Genomic DNA, 25,082 nt, shown 5'->3' with positions numbered 1-25,082 from the left:
TTACTTCTTCCTGCCCGGCAGGAAGTTTAAACAGTAGAGCTCCCTCTACTGTTTAAACTTCCTGCCGGGCCGGAGGAACTGAAGCATGCCGGAGACCAGCGCGGACACGGAGCAGCGGTGACCGGGCGTAGACGTGCCGGCGGAGCAGGTAATGTATGCGGATCTATTGCGTCGGTCGTCGGGCACTCGAACGCTGCTAGCGACGCGCTCCCTACCCGCGGGCAATCGACGTTAATTTTCCGCACGGAGCGATCGACGGGATCGGATGAAAAGGATAGAAATTCGGCGTGTAGCGCGAACAATTGGCAGCAGATTCGATCCCAGTGATCGAATCTGCTGTCGAAACGGCGGCGAATCAGGCCAGTGTATGGCCACCTTTAGACTTATCCAGCCTCTTCTAATTTGGGTGACTTTTGCAAAAACAAAAACTGGCAGGTTACATTTTTCATTTTTCTTGTTCAGTTCTTAACTGCTGAGTAACCATGTAGTTAAACTGATGCAAACTAGGCAATTATTGGCTTAACATATCTAATCACATACAATTATACTAAAACTCTGGGGAAACTCTGTTGTTTGCTTTATATAGAGGATTGAAAACAGGCTTGCTAACTCAGCGCTATATCGGGGTTTTTTTTGCTGTCATTGTTATAGCAGTCCCATTTGTGGTGTTCATACTTCTGGACTGTAGATCACAGTAATATCACAGTGCCAGAGTGGCAAGGCAATGAGCACCTTACACCTGTGAACAATCTGATGGAGATACATGGATTGCCGGCCATCTTGCACCTGTTAGGCACAAATTGTTCGATGTTCCTTTTGATGAAAGACATGATCATATCTTGACTGATGATGACCAAGTTGGAGAACCGGAAACAAAACCAATTAGATCAGGGGTGCCCATACTTTTTTGACTCGCTAGCTACTTTGAAAATTAGCAAGCTTGAGAGATCTACCAACATTTAAAATAGACAGGTATAGGTGCCCCCGAGATAGGTAGTCAAGCATAGCTGCCCCCCCCCCCCCCCCATATAGGCAGCTAGGCATAGGTGCCCTCAGTATTGGTTAGCAAGGTAGAAGTGCCCCAAGTATAGGTTAGCGAGGCATAGGTGCCCCCAGCATAAGTTAGTTAGGTATAGGTGCCCCCGTATAGGTAAGATAGGCATAAGTGCCCCTGTAAAGGTAGCTAGGCATATGTGCCCCAGTATAAGTTAGTTAGGTATAGGTGCCCCCGTATAGGTAAGATAGGCATAAGTGCCCCAGTATAGGTAGCTAGGCATATGTGCCCCCCAAATAGGTAGCTACCCCATATAGGGAGCTAGGCATAGGGGCCCCTCATACAGTTAGCTAGGCATAGATGCCCCCATATAGGTAGCTAGGCATAGTTGCCCCCCAAAAAGATAGCTAGGCATAGGTGAACCCCCATATAAGTAGCTGGGCTAGGTTCCCTCCACCACATTGTCACCCCCATCCCTGATTAGAGACAACCCACAGTGGAGAGGAGAGCGGTGGGTAACAGCGCGTATATAGGAAAAGCACTTCCTATAAATGCGCTGTTACCCACCGCTCTCCTCTCCACTATGGGTCGCCACTAATCTGAAGTCTCTGTGCTCCAGGCATTCAGCAGCAGCGAGGGGGATCGCAAATATGGTGGAGGAGAGTCGCGGCTGGGGAGGATGAGGGGCGGGCCGGAGAGGAAGGAGGGTGGGCTGGACGCGGGTCTCACTTTCTGCGACTCTCCTGATTGGCTGTGTGCTGCTCTGCATAGGGTAGCAGTGCAGCACAATTAGATGGTACACTGGCGCTGCATAGTCAGCGTCTAACGTACTATTTTAAATGCCGATCGCAATCTACCCAGCAGTCCTTTGCAATCTACTGGTAGATCGCGATTGACGTAATTGACACCCTGGAACTAGATCTACTCAAAGAGTCAGAAGACCTGACAGAGGACTATGTGATGAAGTTAATTTGCATAGTATTGCTTTGAGTTCTAAATTAATATTTGCATACTTCACATTCTTTTAAGGGGAACCCAAGGTGAGCTGACGTGTTTATTTCCTTTTAAATTCCTTTTAAATAATGCAGTTTGCCTGGCTGTCCTCCTGACCCTCTGTCTTTAATACTTTTAGCCATAGACACAAACATACAGATCAGATGTCTATGGAAAATTTCATACCTCCAAACTTTTTGAGATGAGAAAGAGGGACACTTAAGCCACAACCCTTGTCACGCATACCATAAAGATTTCATAAGAAAAATATGTTGTTTTAAAATTCAAACCACGCTGGTTCTTTCTATCCTGGTTAATTTTCCTTCATACCGGTATTAACATTTTAAAATTTGTAATATATCAATTAAAAGGACTTACGAGGCCAAGTCCATAAAAAAAAAATAAAAAAAGTTAGCTACCTGGCTCAGCTTGTAAGGCACGGAGGACGCCGTCCGCGCCCTCCGTGCCGTTCCGCCTGGTCCCCGCCGCTGCACAGCCCCCCGAACGGTCCCCGACCGCGCGGCCCGGGTCGGGCTCCCCAGCCTGTACCAAGATGGCCGGCGAAGCTGGCCGCGGCTGCGCAGTCCGCATGGCCGCGAGTGCGGCTGCGCAGCTCTAAGGCCAACCCCCCGAACCACGCTGTTGCGTGGATCGGGGGGTTGGCCTTAGAGCTGCGCAGCCGCACTCGCGGCCATGCGGACTGCGCAGCCGCGGCCAGCTCCGCCGGCCATCTTGGTACAGGCTGGGGAGCCCGACCCGGGCCGCGCGGTCGGGGACCGTTCGGGGGGCTGTGCAGCGGCGGGGACCAGGCGGAACGGCACGGAGGGCGCGGACGGCGTCCTCCGTGCCTTACAAGCTGAGCCAGGTAGCTAACTTTTTTTATTTTTTTTTTATGGACTTGGCCTCGTAAGTCCTTTAAAGGATGGGAATAACGTTTAGAGTCAATCAAACACATTTTTAGTAGAGAAATATATATATTTACATAGAAAGAGGGACAAATGAGGAAGAAAGAGAGACAGAGGGACAGGGCTATCAAAGAGGGACTGTCCCTCCTAAAGAGGGACATTTGGGAGCTATAAAATCTGACAAGATTAGCTGCATGCTTGTTTCAGGTGTGTGATTTAGACCCTGCTGATGAGAAAGATCAGAAGGACTACCAGGCAACTGGCATTGTTTAGAAGGATATAAATATGGCTGCCTCCATCAGTCTCACACCTTGGGTTCCTTTTCAGTAAGTTTTTGTAATTTTTGTAACAAGAGGGGAAATGTGGTGTTCATGCATCTGGTCTGTAGATGGCACTGTGATGCTACTGTGATACTGCATGATTGCATGGGATCTTTCTATGCTGTTCTGGAGTTGTTGATTCCTGTTCCTGCCTGTCAGTGTGAGCACTGGGTATACAAAGCAAAGCATGGCATGATGTTTTACAGAGCTGCAGTAACTTGTAAATAAACCTAGTTCCAGTTAGAGCTGGGGCACACCACAAGAGCTTTTTAAATGCTGGATATTTTAAAAGCTCTTGCTAATGCAATCCTATGGGGGATTTTTACAAAATCACATCTCTCCAGTGAGCACACACACATAGGATAACATTAGCAGGAGCTTTTAAAAACACAAAGGCTGGGTGCACACATAGCAGGAACCCTAGCTTTGCGTAAAACGCTGCAGTTTTGCCGTTAATTTTTCTTGCGTAAAAATGCATATAAAAAACGATGCATTTTATATGTACAGTGGTTTGCAAAAGTATTCGGCCCCCTTGAAGCTTTCTACATTTTGTAACAAAACCTCTTGGAGTCTGCAAAAGACTTGAGACTGGGGCGGAGGTTCACCTTCCAGCAGGACAACGACCTTAAACATAAAGCCAGGGCAATAATGGAATGGTTTCAAACAAAACATATCTATGTGTTAAAATGGCCCAGTCAAAGTCCAGATCTAAATCCAATCGAGAATCTGTGGCAAGATCTGAAACCTGTTGTTCACAAACGCTGTCCATCTAATCTGACTGAGCTGGAGCTGTTTTGCAAAGAAGAATGGGTGAGGATTTCAGTCTCTAGATGTGCAAAGCTGGTAGAGACATACCCTAAAAGACTGGCAGCTGTAATTGCAGCAAAAGGTGGTTCTACAAAGCATTGACTAAGGGAGCAAAATAATTACGCACACCCCACTTTGCAGTTATTTTTTTTTTTAAATGTTTGGAATCATGTATGATTTTCGTTCCACTTCTCACGTGTACTCCCCTTTGTATTGGTCTTTCACGTAGAATTCCAATAAAATTGATTCATGTTTGTGGCAGTAATATGACAAAATGTGGAAAACTTAAAGGGGGCCGAATACTTTTGCAAACCACTGTATTTTCAAACCTGCTTTTTTAAAAACGCTGGTTTTGTTGCATAATATTCATAGACGCATCAAAAACGCACATAATGAAAGTCAATGGGAACGCAACGGTATGCATTTTTCATGCGTTCCCCCTCCCCCCCCCCCCCCCCCCCCAAATCATTTTTTTTCCGCTGTATTTCTGCTTCCTGTTGTCTTCCTCGTGATTTGCATTAATTGAAATATAAAAACACATGGAAAATGCATACAAAACCTATATGTGTTTTCTATATGCGAACCGCAAACGCATTAAAATGCACGCAAAATGCTTGAAAAACGCAAAAAACGCAGTAAAAACACCCAAAAAAACGCAGTAAAAACACCCAAAAAAACGCACACAGCATTAACATAAAACATGACATAAAACGCAGCCTTTCATGTTATGTTATGTGTGCACCCAGCCAAAGTGCTCAGAAAAGCTCTTCTGGTGTGCACTGCACCAGCCCTTATTCTAGATCAGTGATTATTGAACATGACGCCATTCTTCCCTAACCCTTGTCTAAAATGAAAACAGAAAAGTTGTTCCTGGAGTTACACTTTAATGAAATCATAGAAAGGGCAGCACAAAGCAATACTGACATCCCCCTAAACTAATAAAGAAACCACTGTGCTCTATAACTGCCATGGAGTGGAATGTGCAGATAGCACAGGAGTTGCGCTCTGTCTGGGTCAACTCTGGCTATAATTAAACCCAATCAGTGGCTGTTTGCCATCTCTGTGTGTCACTCTCTTATTCTTTAGCAGAGCACCTGTTCTCTGGGAGATTAGTGTGGCTGCGTGAGGCAGTTAAATGCTGTTGTAAGTGTTTTTCTTTTCAGATAAATGTATTGTCATCAAGATCACGTTTAGCAATGGGGAATATAATTATGAAAACAAACATAAAATTAGCGCTTACAAAACAACTGTTTACAGCTCTGTCTTGTTCCATTACGTGAGAACCTAAAGCGGATCCGGCAGATTTCGGTGCGGAGAGTCCTCCAACAGTAACCTAAACGTTCAAAATAAATAAATAAGCTTCTCAGCCATTTGTGCTCATTAAACGATAATTAAATGTACTTTAAATACGCCTTGTATAATAGTGTAACTTATCAAACAGCTGGTGTATCACTGCTGCATCCCATATTCAAAATATCAACTTTTCATGCTAATCATAAAAGGCAGCCATACCAACCAGGGACTCTCTTTCGGATTTCGCAGAAGTTAAATTTCCAATCGGAATTCGGAAAAAGGAAATCGTAAATCCAATTGACCGCAATTTGTTAATTTTAGTGCAATCACAGAACTCAGAAGCTTTGGACCAATCAGAGAATGCAAAATGTTTCTGCAAAGATCGGATCACCACGGTAATTTTAGACCAATCACAACTGACTTTCCGTTTTTCTGGTTCCTTTTTTTTCCCTTTTTTTGCATTCTCTGATGCAAAAAATGACCAATAAAATGCTCCTCGGAAATTGGAAAAAATGGAAATTGGCAATGGTGGAAATTGAAATTTATTCCAAATCGGAAATAGGCATTTCCAACCATGCCTAATACCAACTCCCTGGATCAAAAGTATGACCTTATTTATAATCCCTAGTGATAATAGCTGTTTAGAAAAAACAGGTATAATTTCTAACATTAACATTAAAGGAAGCATCCGAGCACCTAAAAAAATGAGCTCTACTTACCCGGGGCTTCTTCCAGCCCCTGGCAGCCGCTATGTCCCACGCCGCATCTCCAGGATCCCGGGGTCCGCTCCGTTTCAGAAGGCGACCTCGCCAGGTCGGCCTCTACTGCGCCCCGCACCCCTGATAAGTTAGAGCTCTTGTATGGTACACGGGAGACATACACAATATTAAGCAGGTGGTTAAAATCATTGTATCTCAACCATACCCGGTATCATTAGGATTTGAGGGTTTTTGCCATGGGTAAGGGCCCGTTCACACTTAGAACCGCAGAACGCAGGCGATTACCGCCGGCGTTTTGCGGGAGAGATTTTCCCGCGATTAGCGCGGAAAAATCACTGGACACTGCGGCGGTTTTGGAGCGATCACGATTAGCGTGCTGTGCACAGTAATCACGTTCGCTAATCGCGGAACGCTCGTCGCCGGCAAACCGCTGCATGCAGCGCGGTTGCAGTTATCGCTAACCGCAACCGCGGCAGTGAGAACACTGCCACTCGCTACATTGTGTAGCGGTTCTTGCAGAGCCGCTAGCGGTTTGCCGTGAGAACGGGCCCTAAGGGTTTTTTGTCCTCAAAAATAAATTTTGTTTATATTCTTTGAGTTTGAGCAGTCCTAATGTTTACAATATGTGGTGATAGATTGTTTTGTACTAAGCTTCAAAAGCAGTTCGGCTGGGTTCACATACTGTATGACAGCGTGAAAAAGTAGCGTTTTAGGATGGTGCGCTTGCGGTTTGCTATTGCGTTTTTACAACGTTTTTGGTGCGATTTGCGTTTGAGGTTTTTTTACGCAGATACTTTTTTCATACATTTTGCATGCATGCATTTTGCATGCTAATGGAAAACGCATATGCGTTTTGTTTGCTTTTTTTTTATTTATGGAAATCACTAGGAAGACAACAGGAAGCGGAAACACATCAGAGATCTTTACTTTTTAATTAAAACGCATTGAAAAAACGCATTAAAAACGCAATGTATATGCGTTACCATAGACTTTCATTATGTGCATTTTGGCAGCCAGCCTGCATATTATGCAACACTACAAGCGTTTGTGGAATGCATATTGTACAAACACAGTGAAACGCAGCTTCTTCTGCCTCCCATAGACTAACATTGCTGCATAAAAGACAGCGTTTCCCGCTACGCTAGCGTTTCTGCTATGTGTGCACCCAGCCTTCAGGAGATATCAAACTGGTGCTGTTACCGAGATAGATCTTCCATGCTTTGGGATAGCCTCCATCTGTGCATGTGTTTCACAACCTTAAACCACCCATTGCTTAAAGAGAATCTGTATTGTTAAAATCGCACAAAAGTAAACATACCAGTGCATTAGGGGACATCTCCTATTACCCTCTGTCACAATTTCGCCGCTCCTCGCCGCATTAAAAGTGGTTAAAAACAGTTTTAAAAAGTTTGTTTATAAACAAACAAAATGGCCACCAAAACAGGAAGTAGGTTGATGTACAGTATGTCCACACATAGAAAATACATCCATACACAAGCAGGCTGTATACACCCTTCCTTTTGAATCTCAAGAGATCATTTGTGTGTTTCTTTCCCCCTGTTCTCATGCAGTGAAGTTTCAGGCTGCTCGTTTCTTCCTGCAAACAGCTTTGCCCTTGTCTGTAACTCCTCAGTATGTGAAAGCCCAGCCAGCTCAGAGGATGATTTATCCAGCTTGTAAAAGATAAGAGAGAAGCTGCTCTAATCTAAATAATACACAGGCAGTGTGCATAGAGGGGCCTGGAAGGGGGAGTTCATAACAGAACCACAACACTGAAGAACTTGGCAGCCTTCCAGACACAGGCCGACAAGTCTGACAGGGGAAAGATACATTGATTTATTACAGAGACTGTGATAGCAGAAAGTGCTGCAGTAAGCCAGAACACATTAGAATAGCTTTTGGAACTTGTAGGATGATAAAAAACAGGATGCAATTTTTGTTACGGAGTCTCTTTAACCTTCTTGGCAGTATGGACAAGCTCAGCTCATCCATGACCGCCGGTGTGCACCACTCCGGCCCTACTGGGCCGATTTGCACAATTTTCTTTTAAAACACGCAGCTAGCACTTTGCTAGCTGCGTGTTGTACGCGATCGGCGCCAATGCGACGCTACCCGCCGCATAACAGGGCCCCCCCCAAGACCCAATGCGCAGCCTGGCCAATCAGTGCCAGGCAGCACTGAGGGGTGGATCGGGACTCCCTGTGATGTCAATGACGTCGATGACATCATCGCGATCGTCGCCATGGCGACGGGGGAAGCCCTAAAAGAAATCCTGTTCAGAACGGGATTTCCGGATGGGCTTGAACGCCGGCGGCGGTCGGAGGGGTGGGAGGGATGCCGCAGGGAGGGGGGAATCATGTAGCTAGTGCTAGGCTAGCTACATGATTTAAAACAAAAATTAAAAAAAATACTGCTGCACAGCCACCCTGGCAATCTTAATAGAACGCCAGGGTGGTTAAAGGTCCACATGGGTCACCTACATAAATAATCTTTTATATATGTAGAGACCAGCGCTAAAATTGCATGCAATGAGTCCCTATACAAAGGAATGTTAAATTTATATATAAATAATGTCCACCAGTTCATTCAAAGATCAGAAACGCGTAGGGTGGAGCCAAAGGACGACCAGGAAGCACGCACTATCACGGAGTGAGCGGTACTCAGCGGCTAACGAGTAGCGAGGACACCAACCAGCCTATCCGGAGAGGCACGGGGGGGAGCCCGTTAAACTCTGAGCGCTGTTACCCTGCACAAGCCTGTAAGTGCATTTTAAATAAAGGTTTTTTTAATCATACGGAATCACGCTATGTGAGGTCTTTTCCTCTCCTCTGAGCCTACTGCATATAGGAACAGCAGCATCTGGACGACATCTGGAAAGCGCAGGGAAAAGACAACTTCTAACCACCAACCAGCAGAAGACGATTGGACAACATAGAGCGATATCTGACCAATCTTGCAGTGGTCACACAGGCGGGGTGAGTGTTACTCTATTGGGAGTGAAGTGATATCCTGGTACAAACGGAGCGCTGTCTATTTACATTGTCTGTCCTACATAAATAATCTGGCTCCTCAAAAGAGTTGGAGAAGAGCCAGTGATAGAAAGTTGTTGACAGGCAGGCTTGAGAGGAGAGTGAATGAGGAAGGCGCAGTAGCATACCTGATTTCTGTTTATGGAGCAATTTACACACCACTCTCAGCTGGTACTGGTACATGCTCTGTACAGAACAAGGGCTAACAAGAATAGTAGGTCCCAGGTCATACATGATGGTCAAGACTCAAGAGCACTTTCAACCCCAAAGATCTCTTGGTCAAATCAGACCTTGTCTGCATAAAACTAGGTAGTGAAACATGGCTTACAAATACTGCAGTTCTCATCTGCTTGGTCTGTTTCAATTGTGGACACTAACTCATGGGTGGCTTTGTGGACAGATCAGATAGATTTACTGATAATAAAACAATATGAATAAATGGTATATGAGATATTTTATTAATTGTGACCCAGAAGATGCTGTACATTTATTAGCATTCTCCTGGAATATACTATATATTGAGAAACTAGAAGCTGAGAAATATATGTTACTAGGTATTTTGATACATAGCGTCACTGCTCCAGGCCCCTCAGCAAACAGATCATCATGGGGCTCCCTTCAGCACTGGGCACCATCCCCCCGTGGGGCCCGCTCCTCCTTCTGTGGCACAGGAGACCAGTGTTCAAACTTCGGCTCTTCCTGTTCAGCACCTATTCAGCAAGGAGTCCTTGGGTTATGGTGCCCATACACGGTACAATGAAACCGTTCGATTTTCCCGTTTATTCGATCTAAACGATCGAATTGAATGAAAGTCGAAAATTTATTTTTTTCGAGAAAAATATGATCGGACATGCTGGAAAAATCTTTATATTCAATCTAACGGAATACTCGAACTAAATGATCTAATCGAAAAAAATGAAAAAATGTACCATCCATGTACAGGCACCTTAACTCCCTAACACTGCTACCCTACCTAGATACGTTAAGTAGCCATGTTCCCCTGATAACAGAATTAAACTGGTCGGAGTGATGGGGAGGCACGGGTGCGGGTATGGCGGCACAGAACAGGGGCAGGCGTGGGGGCGCAGCACAGGGGCAGGCATGGCGGCACAACACAGGAGCAGGCATGGTGTCCATGGTACTGCCACGAGCCATGCCTGTACCCCTCCAGATACGCCTCTGGTCTTTTTTTTCCCTTGCAGAGACAGAGTGAATGCAGTTTAGTGGTGCATAAAAATATTTACCTGCTCCTGTTCCCTCAGTACTCCAGAGACTCCTCTAATGTTATGCTCCCGTATATCCTCGTGGCTCCTATTTCAACAAAAACAGTTGCAGAGAGGTGGTGATGGAAAGAATCTTCTCCTGAGGATGGAAACAAGATTGATTTATATAATAATGAGTCATCTCAGATTTAAACTGAGAAGTAAGTTTCCTGTCCTTTTTCTTATTTATTTTGTAATCGATATCCTCTATTGCAGCTAATAGATCTACAGATATCTTATTTTTCACATTGCCCAAAACATATTGCCAGTGTTGCCAACCGTCAGTAAATTTACTGACAGTCAGTAAAAAAAGTCAACAAATCTGGGCTGTCAGTAAAGTCCATGAAAAAATTTGTGGTGTCAGTAAAAAAAACCCTCTCTCTTTCTTAGAAGGTCACAGCACTTACCGCTTATCAGTTCACGTATCCCTCTGGAATGTACACTGGTCTAGCTAAAGGTGGACATACTTCCATAGACTTGGTGGCCGATCAACCGTCAGATAAGACAATTATTATTGATATTATAAGAATCAGTGCCATAAAGAGCATGCCTAGTTGACAATCAAACCAATTTCAGGCCGAAATCAGTTGCATGTATCGATCGCATGTAACAATCGGACATGCTGGAAAATCTCAGGTTGGCATGCTCGATAAGGTGTGCAGCGGTAAGGGCTGTGATAATCGAGAACAAATGTGAAGGAAACCCCCTGGTCGAATCCCCCAAATGTAAATGCATCAAAGTCCCCCCCCCCCCAGATGCCGTGCATTAACCCCAGGGCTCGCTACATGATAGCCGCTGCTCAGCGGCATCCCCCCAGCCCCGCCGATCGCCTCCGGCAATCAGGAAATCCCGTTCAAAGAACGGGATTTCCTGGAGGGCTTCCCCCGTCGCCATGGCGACGGGGCGGGATGACGTCACCGACGTCAGCGACGTCGGGAGGTCATTGGGAGACCCGATCCACCCCTTGGCGCTGCCTGGCACTGATTGGCCAGGCAGCGCAGGGGTCTGGGGGGGGAGGGGGCCGCGCGCCGCACCGGATAGCGGCGATCGGGCGCGCGGCGATCGGGGTGCTGGCGCAGCTAGCAAAGTGCTAGCTGCGTCCAGCAAAAAAAAAATTATGAAAATCGGCCCAGCAGGGCCTGAGCGGCACCCTCCGGCGGCTTACCCCGTGTCACACATGAGGTTACCGCTAAGGAGGTTAATACTTTATCTGTCCGGTGTCCGCCACTGCACTCTTCTTCCTCATTCGCGCCCCACGTAGTTGCCGGTGTATTGCACGTAGGGGTGAGTGTGTGATATCTTTTATTGAATTTCAATAATATTAGATGTCAGTAAAAAAAAGTGTTCTGTCAGTAAATTTGTTGTGCTTTGTTAGTAAAAATGTATTTTCGAGGTTGGCAACACTGCATATTGCCAGTGCAGAAACAAAGAAATACATGTTATTCCTGTACACTTTTTTGTAGTGATGGAAGTAAGTTACTGATTCAGGTGCTTATGGAGGCCTAAAGTCTATCTCTGAAGACCAGAAGTTTGCCTTCTTAAAACAGAAGGTATTTGCGATAATTCAGAATGGAGTGAGCATATGATGTCTCCAACAATGCATCATGGCTGAATATGAAATCATCCCTTTCTTGTCCCTGTAAGCTAAACATGCCTCCAGAGCCACTGGACTGCAATGATGTGTCAGATTGCTAATTGTACAGAGCCACAATAATCCAACATGCATACAGACTGTTATGGACTGGTTGGTCCTCATCAGTGCATGGCATGGATTAATGTGGCTCTATGTGATAGGACTTGAAACTCCCAGAGTTAGACTACCCAGCAAGCTCATGGTGAACCAGAACGCATAGCAGTGGTTAAAAGGATCAAAAGGCGCACTTATTAAAATGCTATCCAAAACAGAAGTTATTCTTCTTAGAACAGAAGGTATTTGCAATTATCCAGGTTGGGGTGAGTATGTGATGTTCCCTACACACTCCTTGGAGTTCTGGTTCACCTCGAGCTTGGTGGGCAATCTGTACCTCTGGGAACCAGTCACCCATTATTAAGGGAGTCTTTGAATATGACCCAAGTGATCCACTTCTCTCTTTATTCTTTTTGTTCCCTTCTGTGATACTGTAATGTAACATTATTTTAGCAGGGGTGGGTGTCACTTACTGCCCAATGGACCACCTGGCCAATACCTGTGACCCAATGGTTGTGCACCAGCCACAGTGTTAGACCCACTATAAGCGAGGTTGAAGTGGGTAACACAACTTGGTAAACATGGGCAAAATTCCCTTTTTGCCGTAAAACGGCGTCACGGTTAGCCATGCTGAGAAATAATTACTATTTAATGACTTTCTCTATGAATTTTATAAAATGCAATTTTAAAGAAAAGGCATTAGAAGGCAGAAAGAAAATGAAATTATTTTAATATGCAACTTATTACAATGTGCAGAATTACAGGAGAGTTAATTTTATGAAGACATTGAGTTCCAGAATCTTCATCTACCTGTTCATTCAGTTCAAATTGTGGAGTTAATCAAAAATTTATTAGAGAGATAAGGCTAATAGACTGGATAAAATTATCTATTATGTTAGGTGTTGGGCACAGAGGAGATTTCTGAAATTCAGTGTTAATGCTCATTTTTCTGTGAAGCTTAGTCAGCAAAGACAGAGCTACAGAGGTATAAAGGCTTAAAGGGTAAATGCAGTCCAAGTAAAAACCTGTACATCAAAACCAGCAGCACTACAAGGCGTCATAAAATACTCATCCATTCTACCACCGGCAGCAGCAGGAATAAAGCAGTTGAAAAGAGTGCAAGACATAAATCGCCTGCCATTTGTAGCCACTGTTCATCACCCACTGCAGGGGTCATCACCCTTTTAAATAGAACACGTCTTAACGCTGAGGTTTAAGGTTAGGATCCCACGGGGGTGGGGTTAAAGTTAGGTGCGGGGGTTAAGGTTAGTTGCCCACCGGGGGAGAGATAAGGTTAGTTGCCCACCAGGGAGGCTATGGTTAGTTGCCTACCAGGTGGGTTAAGAGGTTAGGCACCCAACGGGGGGAGGTTTAAGGTAAGGTGCCCACCATGGGGGATAGGCACCACCAGGAGAGGGTTCTCTTTAAGATTAAGGAGAGGTTGGGTCATAGTTAAGTATTGCTACCCTGCGCCCATTTAAACGTGCGTCTTTATCAAATCTACACAGCAGGAACACCTCCAAATTCACAATTTCTGCTTATATAAGCTTAGATACCACTTGCCCTTATTCTCACGTTGGATTTGGCTATCAATCTGTCAGTCTCTCAGTGTTGCATTGTGGGAAACAGGGAGAGGGCATTCCTGCTGCAAACTTGCCATAAACGCCAATGCTACGCAAACATTTTTGCAATTTTTTGTTATTAAAAATGATATTTCCATTTCTATCTGCAACAAACTATAAGTTTCCAAAACAGGCAGTAAACCCAAGCTGTGTTACATTAGTAATCTAAAAATTCTGTAGTTTTCAGTACAGACACCCCAGCTACATTCCTCTTCCTGCACGAGTCATAAATTGCACAAACCAGTCCAAGGCCAGTTGTTGCTTATTTTCCACGCCTGTTTAAAATGGGTGACTGGCAGGAAGCTTTGACATCAGCAGTCTTAAAAAATAAGCATATAGTATTGTGGAATAACACATCACATTAATCCTAGCATTTTATTGAACTGATCTAGAGGAATTGTATGTTTCACAAAGGTGAAGAAACTTTAGAAACTGATAGTATCATATTTTTAAGTTTCTCACAGTGTTTTTGCAGCATCTCTCCTACTACCTCAATAAGATAAGGGCGGTCCACAGACCTCTCCAGTGCTCCAAATTTCACCATCCATCTTCCCTATTGATAACTTGACCATGTATAATTAAACTATGCATAAGATTGACAATTAGCCAAACAATTAATGAGAAGTAGAGAAAGGTAGAGAGTTGGAGGGATCAGGACACCCCCAGACCGCATTATACTGAGCTTTGCTAGGATCAAGGCTGGCCTCAGATCATACAATCTTGGTTGTTCAATCTAACAATCTTTATGTTTTATACAACTGAACAAAAGAATCTTTTCAAAGTATTTTTAATGTGTTGACCTTATATTACATAGATTTGGTTAGTCTGAACAATCAGAATTGTATGGTGTGTGGCCACCATAATAATGATTTTAAAGAGACACTGAAGCGAAAAAACAAATGATGATATAATGATTTGTACATGTAGTACAGATAAGAAATAAAACATTAGGAGCAGAGACATAAGTCTAATAATGTTTCCACTACAGGAAGAATTAAGAAACTCCAGTTGTTATCTATGCAGAAGATCCATTGAGCTCCACAACTTTCAAAGTCACAGAGAGCTCTGTCTTCTGAAGCTTATTATCTCAACTGTCAGTCATTGTATCTTCTATTTCTTTACAGAGGACAGTTCAAATGTTCACTGGCCTGCTCTGTAAAATAATTTAGAATTCTGAGTAGTCTGTAAACTGCAAATATTAGAGAATGATGCAATGTTATAACAACACTATATAACTGAAAATAAAAATATGAGAATATTTTCTTTGCTACTAATGTTCTATTAATTATCCGTACTACACAACAAATTCATTATATCATAATTTGTTTTCCGCTTCAGTGTCTCTTTAAGCAACACAAAATCTGTATTTAGATCTCTGTTTTTTTGTTGTTGTTGGTTTTCTGTGTATTTATTTGAACCTAAATATGGTCTATTTACCTTTGGTGTGGAAGGAAGAGATTTTCCCTACCCTTTAGCTTTAGCTCTGACCTTATGCTCACATAAACGCTGTACTATCTAACATGAAAGAAGGACCAAGCATTTAATCTGTTCTGCTGGCTAAAATAGGTACTCTTGAGCGAAACAGCCCTGCAGCAAATGTGCAGACCTTGATCAGCAAGATTCAGTGAAAGAGAAAAGAGGCTGAGGAAGAGACTGAAATAAAAGCAAAGATATGGCAGAAAGAAGATAGAAAATAAGTAGAAAAAAGGAGGATATGTAGACAGCGGCTTCACTGGGATTTGTTGCCCATGACTCAAATCTTTATCAGCAATGCCCCAGATTGTCTGATGATCAACATCCTCAATGTAGTCATCCACTCAGGATCTTGGTAGCTGCATGGAACCTCAGCCTCCGCACTCACCAATCGTCAGTTCACCCCGGGGTGTTTATATTGCAGTCCCGGCTGCTCGGCCTTCAGCGTGTGCAAAGTGTCCACATGCGCTCACCAGGCCCGCTGGCCCTCTGCGCCCAAATGTAACAGCATGCACCAGCATTGTTATTATAGCTCGTACATTACATTGGTGGTAATGGGCCTCCTGATAAATAGCGGTTGCTTACCCTATATCGGCGCCCACATGTTATCGCGGCTTAATTGCCGTGACCGCTGGAGCCATCCTCTATAACAGTACAGGAAACAGAATCAAACGAAAGCTGGCCATGCACAAACAGATTTCCACCCAATATTTCAGAGCGATTGATTCCTCTTGGAAAGGAATTCATTTCTACCACACACAGCCAATCCATTTTCAATACACTCCAGTGGGGAATCTATTGATCAATACTTTCAATCGATCTTTGGTCAAAATTGATTCAATGTGATCGGTCAGACATTTAAAGGGAATCAATTTCCATCAGATTCGATCAGAGTAGTCAAATCTGCAGGGATTTTCAAGTAGAAAATAGATGTGTGTATGGGCACCTTAAAAAACTGGGAAGAGAAAGATAACCTGAACAGATGGAGAGTCCATCCTGTACTGACCCATGCAGGATTTCATTTATGATGGTTCTCAAAGTCTAAAGAACTTTGTAGCATATAGCTGAAATTTGCCTTTCTAACCTGGTGCAGTGTGTCAATCACAGAACATATACCCCTGCCAACTCATTTGCACAGGGGGAGTGCAAAAATGGTTAAATTAAATGGTTAAATTCAGTAATACACATTGAGTAAGGAAGAACTGAACTGAACTAGAAGATTCTACTGAGCAGGGATTATTAGTGAAAGTCAAATGATTCTGATTCATGCAAACGTATGCAAAGTTATGCAGCTTGAAAATGAGCCAATTGAATCATACTGTAGCTCCATTACATTTGTCTATTTTCAAGTTGGATACATTTTCATTATTCTGCATCAACTCTGAAGCTGCCTGGGCCAAGTGACTGAATTTTCCATAGGAGATTTTTCTGAAATGTCTGCATCAAATTTGAGAATTGTGTGAGTAATGAGTATGACACAGTCCCATATTTACCTTGATTAACAATAGAAAATCCAGCAGGGTGAACTAGAACTTAAAAAATTGGTTCTGACCAACTTGGAACTTGTTTCATGCAATTACTTATTGTATGTGGCTGAATATCTGTACCGATAAATGTGACCTTATTACTCATTATCCATTCTTGTTTTTACCACAGAAAGAATCATGGCAGCATCCAGATACTCTAATGGATCTTTATACAGGGGTCCGTTACTGAGGTCCAAACACCCTGTACTGAGTGTGTTTGAGCTGGAGAAGATCCTATATACTGGAAAGACAATACGTAATAATGCGGATGAGGTGTGGCCAAAGCTCTACTTAGGAAATCAGTAAGTGATGCTAAAGAAGTGATCTGACAAAGTAGCAGTTGTAGCTTAATGTTATTGTATGGATAAAGTACAATGTTGTAGACACCAGAGAAGCTATATTGGAGAGATGGGGGGATCCATTAGACACGAGTGATGCTTTATGGGGCAGCAGCTATTTGGGGGAGGGAGTTGGGAACCATTAGATACCGAAGATGCTCTATGGGGGAGTAAGCGAGGGGTGAAGCAATAGACATCAGGAAAGCTATATGATGGAGGGAGGGGGGAACTACTAGACACTAGGGATGCTTTATAATGGAGCTAGGAATCACTAGACCCCAGGGAAGCTATATAAGGAAAGTATAAAGGACCACCAGACACCAAGGAACTGTATAGGGGAGGGAGGGGGTCACTAGACACCAGGGAAATGTATAGTAGTGGAAGGCGGAGACCACTAGACACCAGCAAACTGTATAGGGAAGGGAGGGGGTGCACTGCATGTAAAATTGGGGTGTGGCTAAAGGTGTGGCAATGGCAGAGCTAGGTGTCCCTTTTTCCTGGCTCTAAAAGTTGGGAGCTGGTATGATATCAGATAACGAGTTGTGCTGAGTGTTGGAATCTTATGTTTGCTATTGCTTATAATGATTAAAGTGTATCATAATCTGGTGTTTGCAAGACTATACTTTAGGTTTAGGTTTTAGTTTTATGTTTGGTTCCTTCTGTTTATTTAATGGAAGGTTCTCTTTTTAAAGTGATCCTCCAGACTAAAAATCTACTCAGCAGCACTGAAAAGGCTTGGTGTTTCTTTAACAGTATCACAGCATCAGAACTTATGTTTTTCTTACCAAAGCATCATTTTTAGCTGCATTTTTAGCAAAGCTCCGCCCCATCAAAGAAAACTGCCCGGGCATTTTTCCCCTGATGCTGTGCAAAGCATGATGGGATTTCTGATGATGTTGTTCTCATTGCCTAGCAACTGTGAGGGGTGATCAGGAGAACACAGGACAGTTGGAACTGTATCTCATGCTCCCTGTCACCTCCTTTCAACCAAAAAGATGTCTGCCCCATGAAATCACAAACGTTTGCCTGTTCTTTTAAAACAGGGTGGGTAAGAGATTATATTACCTATCTATTTTAATTAACATAACTAATGTAACTTAATGACAGTATGTTTGTTTAGTCTGAAGTTCCTCTTTAAGGTGCCCTCAGTTATTTGTGATGTTATTTGACAGACATTTCCTTTGCTTTTTCTTATTAATTATTCCTCCGTTTATTTTCTCCTACATTTTTTCTTTCACATTGAGTGGTTTGTGTGTCATTCACTTGCACTTTACTAAACTTTGTCTATATACAAATAAAGTGTATCGTAACCTATAGTCATGTTTGCACAAATTACCATAGCTTTATTGTACAAAAGTGAATTAACCCCTATGTCTAATACTAACCTATCACCAAAACTTAATCATAACACTAACCTAAGCCTAATGTAACATTAATACTCACCTTTCAGCTAACACTAAACCCAAAGTAGCCGGACCTGAAGCTACTCCTATGCTTGTGCTTGATGTTGCCTTAACCACTAAAATTACTTAAAGGATACCCGAAGTGACATGTGACATGATGAGATAGACATGGGTATGTACAGTGCCAGGCACACAAATAACTATGCTGTGTTCCTTTTTTTATTTCTCTGCCTGAAAGAGTTGAAGGGGCACTATGGCGAAAAATTGTAAAATGTAAAATATGTACAAACATAAACAAATAAGAAGTTTGTTTTTTCCAGAGTAAAATGAGCCATAAATGACTTTTCTTCTATGTTGCTGTCACTTACAGTAGGTAGTAGAAATCTGACAGAAGCAACAGGTTTTGGACTAGTCCATCTCTTCATGTGGGACTCTCAGGGATTTATTTACTTTCAAATGCACTTAGTGAATGGCAGTTGCTCTGTCCAACTGCTAAAAAACTGTGTAGCAAGCAGGGAAGCTAGCAAGTATCATTGTTTAAAACCTTTTTAGGGAATATCTTTATAAAAAAATAAAAGCCTTGCTGAGAATCCCCTATGAAGAGATGGACTCGTCCAAAACCTGTCACTTCTGTCAGATTTCTACTACCTACTGTAAGTGACAGCAACATAGGAGAAAAGTAATTTATGGCTCATTTTACTCTGGAAAAAAAATGTATTTCTTATTTGTCTAGGTTTGCACATAATTTAAATTTTAAAATGTTTCGCCATAGTGCTCCTTTAAATATCAGGTATGCAAGTGGCTGACTCAGTCCTGACTTAGTGAAGGAAGTGACTACAGTGTGACCCTCACCGTTAAGAAATTCCAACTATAAAACACTTCCCTAGCAGAAAATGACTTCTAAGCGGGAAAGAGATAAAAAGGGTAAATAGTGCATAGATTTTAGCTCTGGCTTACTTCAATGAATGGGTCATTGAGCAAAACAATAAAACAGTTAAAACTTAAAAAGAAGATTTAAACATAAAATAAAACTGTGGAATATTTTAAAAAGTCATTTTTAGGAGAAGGAAGATAAATACAATAGCTTATTTCATTAGTTTATTTTCGACTCGGGTGTCCTTTAATCCTCTAATTAGCCCTACCATTAGTTTAACCCATTTTAGCAACTTGAATGATTACCCCTAAGAAATACTTGCCAAAGTCAGAAGTCCCAAGCTGCAGCGTCCTCACCATAAAACCTGCATTAATATCAGTAAGTGCTGGAGCCCTTGCCCCTGCATCACACTTGAGCTGATCTCAGCCCAAGTTGATCTTGTCATGGAATCTCAGTGGCCCTGCTCAGTGTGCTCAGTCTTATGCCTCACCAGTTGCTGAGCTCATACTGAGAATCCTAGAGGCAGAATACACTGTCTGGTATTAGAGCTATGCGTATGCTTGTATCACAGCTGTCTTTTCCGTCCTGTGTAGATGAGACAATTCAGCCATTACAAGTGACAAGGCTTAACAAGCCTAAAATAGCTACATGCAACTGAGATAAATTGCTATATATTTTAAACTGCAGCACATCTGGATGGACAGATGGTCACGAGGTATACAACAAATGGTTTCTTGGTTACAGCCACTATTTTAAATGACACTCTGAATTTGTAGATTAACTCGCAAAGTGCTAGGTTTGAAATGCTTCCTATTCAAATAAAGCTTTGTCTTTCCAGTCTTAAATAATCAGCATCAGTTTAGGGGAAAAACAGTAGATGGCAGTATGCACCTATATGTTAATAGAAAATACTGCAAATCCAAAGGTTTCAAAGTATTTAGCTATAACCTCTTCCTTCTGGATTTCATAATACCGCCTCTCACTTCAGGTGTCTTTTCTAGTAAAAAATAATAATTTACCTGAAGGAATTATTATTTTGTAACACTGATGGTGAAAAGCAGAATATCAGAAGTGTCCAGTGGCTTGGCTAAGGAGCCAAGGGCCCCAGTGCGAGTTTTAGATGGGGCCCCCAAGGACTTTATTGATATGAAGCTTTAAAACCTTCCAAGGAAACCCTTTGTTAATGAGACCACCTATTCATTACATACATAGGGGTGCTCTTTACTAGCAAAGCACCAATGAAAATTTAGAAGGATGGATGGAGAGCCCCTAATAGGCCATTCTGGTCCAGGGGCCCCTGTGCAGTCACAACCTCTGCATCCCCTATTTCTACACCACTTGAACCATCTTAATGCATATGTCCTCTTGTTAGATGCTACAGACTACAAAGATTCTGTGGTTCTCATTAAAATCACTTGTTGAAAGTTAAAAACGTGTGTCAAATACTGTATTTTTTGGACTATAAGACTCACTTTTTCTCCCCCAAAAGTGTGGGGAAAAGTCACTGCGTCTTATAGTATAAATGCAGGGAGTTCCTGACTTGTGAACGCCTGCCAAGATGAACCTCCAACCCGCCGCAATGTCAGGGACTCCCTGTACTGTGCCCATGCAGAGAAGGACACAGGGGGACAAATGGGGGACACTGGGGGACACAAAGGGGCATAGAGGAAGACACAAGGAGGACAGAGGAGGACACAAGGGGGCATGAGGTACAAAGGGGGCATAATCCACAAGATGCCCCTTCACCATGGATACACCAGGTAGTAGTGCAGTAGTATACATTGTTTTCCTCTGGCTTTGTCCTCTAAACCAGAGTGCGTCTTATGGTCAGGAGCGTATTATAGTTTGAAAAATACGGTAATGTACTGCAAATCTTTATTCACTCATTCTGAATAATACTTCTTTCTCTGAGTCCAGAGAGATAGCGGCCAATAAAGGTGAACTTTACCAGATGCGGATCACTCACATCCTGAACGCAACGCACAGTCGCTGGAGAGGGGGAGAGGAGTACTACCGAGGTATGAACATCCAGTACATGGGAATAGACGCTCAGGACTCCCCATCGTATGATATGAGCGTTCACTTCCAAGCAGCAGCGGACTTCATCCATCGCGCACTCAGAGATAGAGGTGAGGTGTGACATCATTCATCATGAGGCTGAGAAAGTCTCTTACCAGTGTGAGATGTTTGAATGATGTGAAGTTGGATAACACTTCATTTAAAATACCTATAGTAATCAGTAGTGTAGCTAAGGAGCTAGGGGCCCCAGTGCAAGTTTTACATTGGGCCCCTTCTTCTGGCTCCTTATCACTTGGGGTACTTCTGGCCACCTAACACTATAGGCAACCCTTGATGACTAAAAGTGTGTGTGTGTGTGTTAGGGGGAGGGGCGGTGACACACCGCCGTTTGTTTAAAGAACCACTAGCGCGAAACACTACGTTTTTAAATACCCTTATAATAGTTACTGTATACAAACAGAAGAATCACTGTGTATTTACTTGTAATTGTTAGTGGGGTTTTTTTTAACATCCATGTTAGACCGGTATGCTGGCTCAGTGCAGAGACGCTGGCGCTGAGCTGACGGACTCTGGAAGCTATCTAAATAAAAAACCCTCTGTCATATACATCTTTCGTATGTATGCAGTACTACTATGGGGGTACTTAAAAACATAGTGTTTCGCGATAGTGGTCCTTTAATGCTACGGAAATACCTCTGGCTACCTAATACGTGTGCTGCTTCTGGCTACCTAATGCTGAGAGGCAGTGGCAGACAAAGCCAACAGTGGGCCCCGGTGCAGAATATATGTAGGGGGCCCCGTTTGAGTCATAACAGATGTATGCGTGGATCCACAAAGTGTCCATAACATACAAGTATGTGAACATAGGCTGTATTCTGTAGGCACTGTATTAATGTAGCACATCTTTTCTTCCTATTACTTATGTCTCATACATGACTGGGCTACAAGCACCTATCTCTGCTCCTCATGCAGCAGTGTCACAAGTGCAAATCTGTAGACATTTAAAGGGACTCCGAGCAGTGCAGAAACTATGGAAAGATGCATATCATTTTAAAGCTCTCTTTCTCCTCTTTCCAATGATATATAAACCGCTGCCCTACGCCTTTTAGTTTTCACTATTTTCGCGATTGAAATTGCTGCAGCCGCGATTTCAATCGCAAAAATAAATAAAACTAAAAGGCGTAGGGCAACGATTTAGGTGTCGCCAGAAAGAGGAGAAAGAGAGCTTTAAAATGATATCCATCTTTCCATAGTTACATTGTATTACACAGGGCGACTTTTTCTGCTGAATGGAGCTGCTGACACTGGGGAAAGTGTCGTCCTGTGTAATACAAGTAACTATGGAAAGATGGATATCATTTTAAAGCTCTTTTTCTCCTCTTTCTGGCGACACCTAAATCGTCGCTCTACGCCTTTTAGTTTTCTTTATTTTCGCGATTGAAATCACGGCCGCTGCAATTTCAATCGCGAAATAAGCGAAAACTAAAAGGCCTAGGGCGGCGGTTTATATATCATTGGAAAGAGGAGAAAGAGAGCTTTAACATGATATGCATCTTTCCATAGTTTCTGCACTGCTCGGAGTCCCTTTATACAGTGGTGTAGCTAAGGAGCTGTGGGCCCCGGTGCAAGTTTTACATGGGGCCCCCCCAAGCACTCTATACATAACAATTGATATGGCGCACCAAAACCTGCTAAGGACAACCACAGTGTCAGAGTTGCAAGCAGGGGATGGGGAACAGTTTGTTAAGGATTTTTACTATTTAAAGCATCTATAGACGTGATTATTACCAGCACAGGACCAACAGAGAGCTAATACTGTGATAGAGGGAGGACCCTTCGGGGCCCCTCTGGCCCAAGGGCCCCGATGCGGTCGCTACCTCTGCACCCCCTATTGCTACGCCCCTGCCTTTATATTGTCAAAAAACTACAATACCATTATTATTAAAATTAGAGAAGGGCCGAACTGTTCTGCCGGAAAATAGTTTGCAGCGAACAAGGGATGTTCGCGTTCGCCCCCTCAGATGAATACATGCGGTGTTCGATTCACCTCCTATACATTATAATGGAGCCAAACTTTGACCCCTCACCCCAGTCAGTAGACACATGGCAGCCAATCAGCTATCCCTCCCCCCTGGACCGCCCTGCCCCCCACTATCATAAAGCCAGCACAGAAGACATTTTGCGGTCTGTTTGGCTTCTGTACTAGGCAGATGGGGACAGTGAGTTGCTGACAGGGAGAGAGTTAGGTAGGCCTGGGTTATGTGTCCTCAGCGCAGATTCTTGCTGCTACCACATTGTCCTGAACAGCTAACCACTTCTTAGGGTTGATACATTGTTTTTATTGATATTGTAGTGCACAAGTTAGCTGTTGGTAGACAGGTCTGCTGGTCCTAGTAGTGCACCGACCATAACCCAATAACCCTTCACACCACTACTGGCATCTAGTATCCACTACTGCCCCCTGTATAAGGCCTCACTGCAGAATCAGTGGTTTTTTTTGGGTCACTTAATTGTCATTGAACTACCTCAGCCTGACCATAGAGACTGGAAAACCATGAACGCCTGCACTCCTATTATCGTGTGCACAAAAGGACTAACATTTATGTCCTGGAGGTGTCAACTAGTAACAACAAAGATATGCTAACCTGATGTAATCAGTACAGGTCTTTGTGGTTGTTTGCGGACTGCGGTGCATTAAACGCGGCGCTTGGTCTGTCAGTGTGAAGCGGGCGTAACCCTTACGCTACCTGATGCACGCCGGACGTTTTAAAGAGAATCTGTACTCTACAATTCTTGCAATAAAAACATACCATTCTATTCATTATGTTCTCCTCCTGGGCCCCTCTGTGCTGTTTCTGCCACTCCCTGCTGCAATCCTGGCTTGTAATTGCCAGTTTTAGGCAGTGTTTACAAACAAAAGACATGGCTGCTAACCAGAGTGTGATAGGCTCAGAGGAGAGCTTGAAGAGGGTGTGTAAAGCTTCTGCCTATCACAAGCAGTGCTGCACATTCCACCCTGAGCCTGACAGAGCCGACAGAGGAAAGATGATAAGATTTATTACAGAGACAGTGCAACTAGAAAAGGCTGCAGTATGCCAGAGCACATTAGAACAGGTATAGGAACTTATAGGATAGAAGAAATATGTTATACTTACGGGCCGCAGCTCCGTGGACGGCGTTCCCCGCTCTCTATGCGCGTGCGGGTGGCTGGCCGTAGTTTGTTGATCTCGGCCGGGAACGTGTGTACGTGGATACGCAATGGGGTCACACGTAATGTACGCATGCGCGGGGCTATGCTGTATGTTTGTACGCATGCGCCGGAGTTCGGATTTCGCGCCAAACGGGCTATAAAAGGCCAGCCCTTTCAAACAGACAGTGCTGTTCGTTCTGACAGCTAGTGGTTACTCTTGCCGTGAGCTCCTGACCTGTTTATTACTGATCCTGCCCTTTGACTCGGATTGTACCTGGATTCTGCCTCTGCCTGCCACCTGCCCTTTGACTCGGATTGTACCTGGATTCTGCTCTGCCTGCCACCTGCCCTTTGACTCGAATTGTACCTGGATTCTGCCTTTGCCTGCCGCCTGCCCTGACCCGGACTGTACCTGGATTTTGCTTATACCTGAAGTCTCTACATCGAGGTGTCACTGTTCTCCCAACCACTTCCTGAGGTTATCCCAGTTGTGACCTGGTGGGCACTAGGCCGCAACAAGTCCATCATCACTTGCGGGGTGCTCTGGTGAAGACCCGTGGTCACTTAGATCCACATCTGGGCAACCCCTTGGGTTAAGTGGAAGGGTCAACAGCGTCCGAAGATTTCT

The 25,082-nt window shown here is 43.7% G+C and overlaps 2 protein-coding genes across 5 annotated transcripts in view; one reads left to right on the top strand and one right to left on the bottom strand.

The window, feature by feature from the left end:
* DUSP26 (dual specificity phosphatase 26) overlaps positions 1-25,082 on the top strand; it is a 41,134-nt gene that overhangs the window by 10,280 nt on the left and 5,772 nt on the right. For 2 of the 3 annotated variants that reach the window (XM_068274950.1, XM_068274949.1), the window contains exons 2-3: positions 16,761-16,932; positions 21,163-21,374. In XM_068274950.1, coding sequence (XP_068131051.1) covers positions 16,769-16,932; positions 21,163-21,374 — 376 coding nt within the window. In that variant the 5' untranslated portion in view covers positions 16,761-16,768. Of the gene's footprint in view, positions 1-8,612; positions 9,007-16,760; positions 16,933-21,162; positions 21,375-25,082 lie in introns of all 3 variants that reach the window. The other variant, XM_068274948.1, reaches the window with a different exon arrangement.
* LOC137563019 (disintegrin and metalloproteinase domain-containing protein 9-like) overlaps positions 5,204-25,082 on the bottom strand; it is a 116,022-nt gene continuing 96,143 nt past the window's right edge. For both annotated transcript variants that reach the window (XM_068274943.1, XM_068274944.1), the window contains exons 22-23: positions 10,305-10,422; positions 5,204-5,352 (exon numbers count right to left, since the gene is read on the bottom strand). In XM_068274943.1, the coding sequence (XP_068131044.1) occupies positions 10,319-10,422 (104 nt within the window). In that variant the 3' untranslated portion in view covers positions 5,204-5,352; positions 10,305-10,318. The remainder of the gene's footprint in view (positions 5,353-10,304; positions 10,423-25,082) is intronic.

This window comes from Hyperolius riggenbachi, chromosome 3 (assembly GCF_040937935.1).
Source record: "Hyperolius riggenbachi isolate aHypRig1 chromosome 3, aHypRig1.pri, whole genome shotgun sequence".
Lineage (NCBI taxonomy): Eukaryota > Metazoa > Chordata > Amphibia > Anura > Hyperoliidae > Hyperolius > Hyperolius riggenbachi.
Note: the sequence above shows the minus strand (reverse complement) of the source record. Positions and strands in the feature narration are given on the sequence as shown.